Source organism: Myotis lucifugus, unplaced genomic scaffold (genome assembly GCF_000147115.1).
Source record: "Myotis lucifugus unplaced genomic scaffold, Myoluc2.0 scaffold_22, whole genome shotgun sequence".
NCBI classification, from domain to species: domain Eukaryota; kingdom Metazoa; phylum Chordata; class Mammalia; order Chiroptera; family Vespertilionidae; genus Myotis; species Myotis lucifugus.
In genome coordinates, this window is record NW_005871070.1 from 11,358,901 (window position 1) to 11,367,417 (window position 8,517).

Consider the following 8,517-nt stretch of genomic DNA (forward strand, 5'->3'; position numbering starts at 1 on the left):
ATATTATTTTGCGAGAGGGACACGAGAATATATGAGAGAAAATTTCTCTCTCTTCTCCTCGCTCTCCCCCGGCCCCCGGAAAACGCCACCTGGTGGTCTCAGCCTCCTGTCTTCTGCCTTCGGAGGGGAGGTGGAGGATACCTCCGAGCTCCCCGCTCCCCCTCCCTCTCTCCCTCAAAGGCGGAAGACTCTGGGGCACCGGCCTGTGGCTGGGAGTTTGCACCTGGGGTGGAGGGGCGGTGGGGGAGGGGGTGACTGTGGGAACTAGCTGGTGGTGGCTCCCCTCCAGCTGCCTGACTTGCCTCCTTCTGCCTTTGCAGGGGCTTCGGGAAGCAAGGGTTCCAGTGCCAAGGTAGGCTGTGTGCCCTGGGATGCCCTTTTTTTTTGAAGATACGGTGAAAAGGACTTGGTAGAAGTGACTGAGTTAGGCAGAGAGTGAAGGAATCGCTGTGCCTCACCACAGAGGGTCCTTTGAAGGGGCGTGTGCCTACGGGGCAGTGATGCTCCTTCCAGGAAAGGGCGCGGAGAAGGAGGCCTCACCTGCCGCAGAGTGCACCCCCTTCTCCCTTCCCAGCAGCAGGAGCCTCTAACCGGGTCTGTTGACTCTACCCTGCTGGCCAGCCTGCTTCTGGAGGCCCCTCCCCCTCAGTCCTGCTCACTGTGCTTCCTCTTCTCACAGAGTGAGTTCTGCCTCTTCCCCTGCCTCACGCAGGCCTCGCGGGCTGCCCCCCTGCGGAGGTGCGGTCCTGTAGAGGTGATGGCAGGCGTGGCCTCCTGGGCCTCCGAACGAGGTGGTCCAGGTGGGGTGCCTCTCAGATCTTGGTTTAAGTCGCCCCTTCTATATTCTGGCGAGACGTGGGAGGGCTCTAAGTGACTGCTTACCTGGGTCCTTACATCCGGTTTGACATCCTTGACCCAAGCCAGGGAGGCCCAACTTGGCAGGTCTGTTAATCATGTGCATGTGGCCTCAGTGGTCGCTGGTTGCAGATTCGCTCCCTGGGGCCGCGTCACCTAGACATATCGAGACCTTAGGTTGTCGACCATTTTTTGAATTTGATGTCAGCATTTTAGAGCTGGGAGATTTCACATACATCTCTGAATTTCCACCTTCAAGTGTGCTGAGACTTGGCCCCTCTCTCTGGTTAGAACAATCATTTGGACTGAGAGTGGCTGTCTGCGCATTCATCACGTTATCTCTGTTGATGCCCTCCAGGCATGCTTCACCCATCTCTGGCCTCCGTAAGCATTTGAGTTTGTAACTTCCAGCTGGGCTAGGTGTGGTTGAATTTGGTGAGAGGAAAGTATTTAAGTGTTAAAGAGCAGGAGATGTGATGTGGTCCTGATTGACAGTTTGGTTGTGTCACCTCCACCCTCCAGGGAAAAGTAAAGCGATCCCTGTGAGTGTTGGTGGCATTGTCAGTTGCTCAGAATGCTGGCAGCATGGCCCTGCTGTCTTCTGAGACTCCTGTGTCCCTTCACCTGAGATCTGGGGCAGGGCTGGCTCAGCCCTTGACCCTTGTAGACTCCCCCTCCCCCCAGCCTCTCTTACAGGACTGTGACCCCTAGTTTCGTGGACTGCACGGGAGCACTTCCCAAGTCCCAACAACCGAAGTACTGGTGCAAACGGCTGGGTTGTTTTCTAGAACTTTGGCCCCTCAAGCAAAACACCTATGTTGGTGCCGGAATGCATAGAAGATCTTCACTTCCATGAGTCGGTTTCTGTCTTTGTCTCCTGCTGAGGTCATGGGGGACGGAACTTTTACTGCTACTATCCTGTCCCCCTTCTCTGCAGTTATTCAAGGTTGGGAAGATCAGAATGTCCAGGTGAGGACACACCTGCCGCAGGAGTAGATGGTAGGAATTTCCTGGTGTGGAGAGTGAAGCAGGATTAGGTTTCCAATGAAATATGGGTGTGTCCCAGTAGGAATGCCTTTTTTTCATCGCCGTCCATTTTCTCTTCTCCTTGAGAGGCATCGTAGGGTAGTGGGCATATGCACAGGGTACCGGCAGGTCGCTGTGAGTTTGAATCCCTGCCATGTTATTTAGTTCTCTGTACCTCCAGTTCTTCATCTCTAAAATGGGTCCAATAACAGAATCCACCCTTACTGAGTGGCTCAAAGTGGTTGCAACGTATAAGATGCTTGGGCAGCTCCTGAAATTGAGATTCCGGAAGGGTGGACGTTACCCTCAGCTATGCTCAGAGTTACCTGGGACTAATTTGCGCACCATAAAGCACTTCCTTATCTGGGTATTGTTGGTACCACATATTTCCTCTTAAAGTGAATCTAATGTATAGAAAACAAGTGTGACTATTCTCACCCCGAAGTCAGGCGTCCAGAGCCCAGGGCCCTAGGTTCCTTTCGGTTTTCTGCTCCACCATTCCAGGAGGGACAGAGATCTCATGGTCCAAGAAGGATGCTAGGCTATGCGGTCAGCACATCCTTATTTAGTCCGCAGGAAGGAAAGGGGAGAGAAAGGCACGGTTACTGTGGAAGTTGCCACGGGTACTTCTGCCTCTGTGCCTTTAGTTAGAACTGAATGGCATACCCACACCCTGCTGCAAAGGAGTGTGCGTTAATTTCAGGTAGCCTTGTTCCCTGCTAAAAGTCAAGGTGTGTGTGTGAGTGCGGTGTGTCATTCAAAGCAGAAGGGGAGAGAGGATACAGTCTCTGCCATTCTTGGCTAGGAGGTGTGTAGGGTGATCATAGGAAACCACTGAGCCCCCTGGTCCCTTGTGCTGGCATGGAAGTTGGGGAGGCTGGGATGCGTGGGAGGAGCTTAAGATGAGATTTTCTTGTTCTGTACTGCCAGGGGACAGAACGCTAGCGTGGCTGCCCCATAACCTCCCCCTTTGTGTTCCCACTCTGCTTTTTAGTTGAAGAGGTAGGGTTAGGGTGTCCCTGGTGGCAGGGGACTGGGGCTCAGAATCCTTATTATGAAACTGCCTCAGTTCTGGGTTAGAAGGGGGGCCCCTCAGGCAAGCAGAGCAGAGCTCTCTCTATGGCATTCTTTAGAGGCGCCTGGGAGCTGCATTTGTGCTTTAATTGTAATGAAGATGAGCCTTTGGGTAGAATTAGACTCTTCCTCCAAGAAGTTTTTGCACTTTAGTGGAGAGCTTATTTTTTTAAGGAAGTCAGTTCAGTAGAAATAGGAAGGCAGTAAAATGCAGAGGTTCAGAATTCGTAGCGTGGGGTTGGAGTGAGATCCAACTGGGTCGGCTCTCTGCTGTGCCCCCTCCTCGCTGTGTGACCTTGGGGACGCCGTCCACTTGTAGGGCCTCACTTCTCCCCGGTGGCAGGAGTCCAGTGACACCACCTACAGGGTCCTGGCGAGGAGTGCCGAGGGGTGGCGAGAGGAATGTTCACACCAAGGGCCCGTGACTCTGAGTGAGATGCTCATTATTACTTGATTAGCGGCAGGAAACCGTGGGACACAGTTATTCTGGACTCATTAGATGACTGTGCCTCCTGCGTGTATGCAGATGGGCTTTCTTCTCAGGTCTGTTTCTCCACGGGCTCTGGGTCACACCAGGGAGTGCACAGCTCAGGTTTGGGCCCAGACAGCCAGGCTTGTAAAGAGCATCTTTTCTCACCCCTGTCCTTGTGAGAAAGATCTAAACTTGCCATGGCCCCCATAGAAAACCCCCGTGCACTAATTTTATGGCTGTGAAGACACTGGTGATTAGAATGAGTAAACCGGCTCTCCCCTTTCCTGTGTGGACTAGAACACATGTTTTTAAGCATTCTAATAGAAATTATTCTTAAAAACCCCCGATGGATTGCACGAACCTAACCATTGCTATTTCACCATCAGCTCTATAGCATACAAGTTCATTTTTGTCTGTAGTTAACACATACTGATTAGAATATGCACTTTTAGAAAAACATCCATCAAAGATGAATCAAAAGGTTCATTTTACTTTCGGCATCATTTTTTCCATTTGTAATATGATATTCTGCATGTCAGGTTGAATTTTCTCAACACAGTCATAAAGAGAGTGTGGTGGTGTGTGTGCATGTGTGTGCGTGCGTGTGCGTATGCATGTGTGCGTGTGCGTATGCATGTGTGCAACCACCATGTCAGGTTTCACGTTACTGGAGCTTGCTTCAATTATGCCACCTCTCTGCCTCCCACTAGCAGAGCCCAGAGGCCTGTGGGTGAAACTCCGCTCACCTTTGGGCTTACTCGCAGTGTGTCCTGGGGGATCTGTGTGGGTGAAAGACTGTCTGATGGTTTGACTTTCTGATTTTTCCAACCTGGAGTGGGATTTCAGGCCCAAAGTCTGAAGTGAAATAAAAATCTGTAGGTGGCTTACTGTTGGTTCTCACAAAGGAGGCCGGCTTGTGGGGAGGTAGCAGTTAATTCATTCTGAGCTGCAGAGCACACAGGGAAAGCCTGCAGCTTTGTCACTGGGCAACAGCTGTCCTTTCTAAGTAAATATGGAAAATATGACCTTTGAAAATCTAGTTGATGTAACATGTTTCTTCGAAAGTTAATTAAAAAACATTGTTTCTGAGTACAGATGATACTCTAGTCTAGGTGCTGCCCAGAGCCATCTACAGCGTTTATGATGTATAAGGGTCAACAGAGAAAAAGATATAGAGAAGGTAGTTGGCCAAAAGATAAACTGGAGGTTTGAAAATAACTTGTACACATTCTTGCTGTTGGGGTTTCTCTTTCTTCTCTGCCTGTCCTTCTGTATCTGTCTCTATCACTTCCCCACCCCTGACACACACACACACACACACACACACACACACACACACGCAAATAGATCAAAGTGTCACAGTTTTGAGAATATGCATCTTCTTTGGATGCTTTTTTAGTTACAGGTTGTTAAATTACTAAATACAATTTAAAATCCTGTCTCTGTTTTTTTTTGGACTGCAGTCCAGTGAATTCGGGGGTCGGTAGGGAGGTCAGCTGAAAAGCTCATCGGGTATGGCTGATGCATTCAAAAGCTTTGTCTCTTATCATTTTGGCATTTGATCTAATATCATGGATTATTTGACTTCACTCATCCAGCTCCGAATTGGAATTGTGTGATATTTCATAGATTGACTGCTGGGCTTTTTATAGAGTATGTAAATTCCAGTGTTTGCTTATGGCATTCAGAGGTGCGATGGCTACTTGAAAATCTGATGGAAATTTATATATTTACCACATGTAACTCTTCCTTCCCTTCCCTTCCTCCCTTCCTCCCTTCCTCCCTTCCTTCCTTCATGAAAGCATTCATTAAGTTCTATGTATCAAGTACTATTTTAATGGTGGGAATACAGTGCTGAATGACATCCTTATTGTCATGGAGTTTACAGTGTAATGGGGAGATAAGATATCCTACACTGATATTCACTTCGCATTTGTTAAGTATTTTGAAGGAAATGTACAGGGTGCTATGGGATGCCAACCTATGTAATGGTTGGGGGTGGAGTCAGGGATTTCTTTGGTCTGAGAATTAAAAACAAAAACCACACTTGCTGGTCTCTGAACCAAGACTGAGTTGTGAAGGAGCCAGAGCTAAAGGTGCCCATATCTGGATAAAGATACGCAGGAGGGCTTATTGCTGACCACCCGCAGGAAGCCCTGACTCTCCTTGTGTCGTGGCTGCAAGTAAGATGCGTGTTTAGTAGAATTACATGGTACTTTAAGATGCCTCTCTCTCCATTTGGCAGACAGAACTTCATCTTTTAGCCAAGTGCTCAGATAACGAGCTAACTTCTTTGGTTGGGGTTGCATTTGAGGTGGTTCTAAAGCAGAAAAATCAGACCATTTCAGAGGTGGAAGAGCAAGTCTGAAATAATAGATTGAAGAAAAGTAAGGAGAGAGTAAAGCCTTTCAGCAAAGGGGCACAGGATTGCTTGCATGGCCTCCCGACTTCCCGGGTCCATGTCTGATATTCTACAACTCTTCCTTCATTTTGCTTAGGCAGTATTTTCTCTCATTTGCAGGACAGTTTTAAGAGTTTTATAATATGCTTTGTTCACTCTTTCCATCCCTCTGATTTCATCCAGGAGAAAGTCTCCATTTGGTGCTAAGATGTCTTCAGCATCAAACACACACATGGGCACTTAGTAAATGTGTTTTATTTTTTATTATAAAGGGACTACCAGGAATTATTAGAACATAAATATATTAATTTCTACCTGTAACCCCTTCTCCTCCTTTTACCTACTGTTGAGCCTGGTTCCGTTCAACTTCTGGGCTTAATTTTGTCCTGGCTGTTCCTCCTTGTGGACAGGGAAGGAGGGCTGAGTCTTTCCTGGAAGCGTTTGGGGTTGGGAGGGAGCTCAGTGTTGCAGAGACTGAAAGACAGCAGCTGTGGGCTCCGCAGCGTCTGCGAAGGTGGCGGTCTCCTCAGGGGTGTCAGCCTTTTTCTGTGGTTATTGTTGCTGCTGTTGGTGCATTTTAGTTGTCCTTTGTCCTGTTGGTCCGCCCGTGCCCCCTGGATGTCTCCTTTTCCCTCAGCCCGCATGCAGAAAGCACCCTAGTGGGTGAGAAGAGGACATCGGACCCAGACCAGGAGGGTTTCTGGTCCCCTCCTGCTGAGTAGATGGAAATGAACTTAGCTCAACAGTAACGGTGCTCTTGGGCGGGAATCTACACTCGTTCTTCTTTCACCTTGCCGCCGCCCAGTGAACAGACGGCTCCCAGAGGTGCCCTATAAGTCGGGCTTGAGCGTGCAGGCTCAAAAAGTCAAACTTGACATCCAGACCTGGCTCTGTCTCTTCGTGACTCCATGACCTTGGGCTGGTGAAACACGACCCTGCCTTTATCCACTCCTCCTTCTCTCCACCCACTCACTCACCCATCCATTCATCTATCCACCCAGCCAGCCTTACGTATGCATCATCCATTCATTCACCCATCCATCCAGTTACCTATCCGTCCATCATCTTTCCATCCATCATCCACCCATTTAATCATTTCCCTATCCATGTAGCCATCTGTCCATCTCTTTGTTCATTCGGCAAATATTTATTGAGTGCCTGCAATAAATAAACACTGGAACTAGAGCTGTGAACAAGACAGTCCCTGCTCTCATGGAATTTACACTTTAGTGGAAGGAGAACAGCAATTAATTAATAACAGAAAAAATATATTATATAATGTCAGGTTGCAACATGGGCTTTGAAGAGACATATAACATTGTCTTTAACCTTGAAGGTCTTCCTGGTCTGTTGAGGCGAGACCAGCAGATTAGTTCTGATACGCAAGTGAAAAGTGCTGCACCGAAGGTGTAAACACCCTTTGGCTGATATCCTTTCTTGGGAAGGGGTGGAGAAGATTCCCCAGGAGATGACATTTGGGAACAATCTTACAGAAGGAGTGGGAGTTCCCAGATTGACAGGGGGTGGGGGCTGGGAGTGCAGCCCGGGTGGAGGAGCAGGTGGAGGAGCGAGCAGGGCACAGGCAGGGCACAGGAAGGAGGATGTGTGAGGGAGGAGCGGGTGGGAGATGGACGTCATATCGGAGGGTTTGGACCTGGCGAAGGCAGAGTAGTGACTAGGAAGTGGCTGTTGTCATTGCTTTAAAGTGGGAGGTGTGGGGGTGAGTGAAATGGCCAGATGTTTGAAAAAGAAGAGAATGAGATGCATTTTAAAACAATGATTACAGTGACTCAGGTTCTGAGATTCCAAGCTGGTGGGTTTGGAGGGCAGGTGGGAGAGACAGAAATGGCCATGTAGAAGCAGTGGGGACGTGTTCCCGGAGAATCTGGGGACGCTTGCCATTTTCACACCCTGAAGAGACATTTGGATTTTCCTGTTCCTGGTTCTATCTTGGGAGGTGGTGACGGGGTTATTTTTATGGTTCTGACTGGGGATGCTCTCCGCACTGTGGATGCAGAGGGCCACACACAGGGCTGTGCCTCAGAAAGGGCCCCTCCCACCCCGCCCGGCCCCCCTGCTGCTCGGGCCCAGCACGCGGTCAGTTCGGAGCGTGCGCTGCCGCCCTGGTGAAGGGCTTTTGCTTAGGAGACAGAGAGGCATCCGTTTAAATTTTGGCTTTTTGTTGTGGGACCTTGAACATGCTACTTAAAGCCTCTGAGCTTGTGTGTCGTCAGAGGCAAATGGCAGTAGTGAAATAGCTGGTTATAGGGCACAGGTGAGGTGCTTCCTTGATAGACAGCAGCTAATTCCATTGCTCCCAGGCTGGGCATTGTCTGTCCTCACCGAGTTCACAAGCTTGTTGGGGAGGCAAGAGGAGTGTCCTGAATCCAGGGAGGATGCAAGAATGGAGGAGCTTGTAGTTGGGTCAGAGGCTGGGGGTCAGAGGCTGGGCTCCCTCCGGCTCCCAGAGAGCAGAGCCTGGCTGGGGAGGGGGCGGAGGGGGCACTGAGCCGGGTGAGTACAGCGCTTTCCAGGCAGCCGTTTCCTGGCTTTCGGTGCTTGAATTTGTGGGAAACCTCAGAGAGCGGAATTGAAATCGTGGCCCATCAACCCCTCAGGCCTCATTTGAAAAGATGTGGATGGCATTTCAGCTTTGAATAGATTTCTGACCATTTCATCTTTCAAATGT

At 49.5% G+C, this 8,517-nt stretch overlaps 1 protein-coding gene across 1 annotated transcript in view; it reads left to right on the forward strand.

The window, feature by feature from the left end:
* Window positions 1–8,517, forward strand: part of LOC111825343 (protein kinase C beta type-like) — a 170,404-nt gene that overhangs the window by 1,615 nt on the left and 160,272 nt on the right. Inside the window, exon 2 of the mRNA XM_023751478.1 lies at window positions 321–352. Within this exon, the coding sequence (XP_023607246.1) occupies window positions 321–352 (32 nt within the window). The remainder of the gene's footprint in view (window positions 1–320; window positions 353–8,517) is intronic.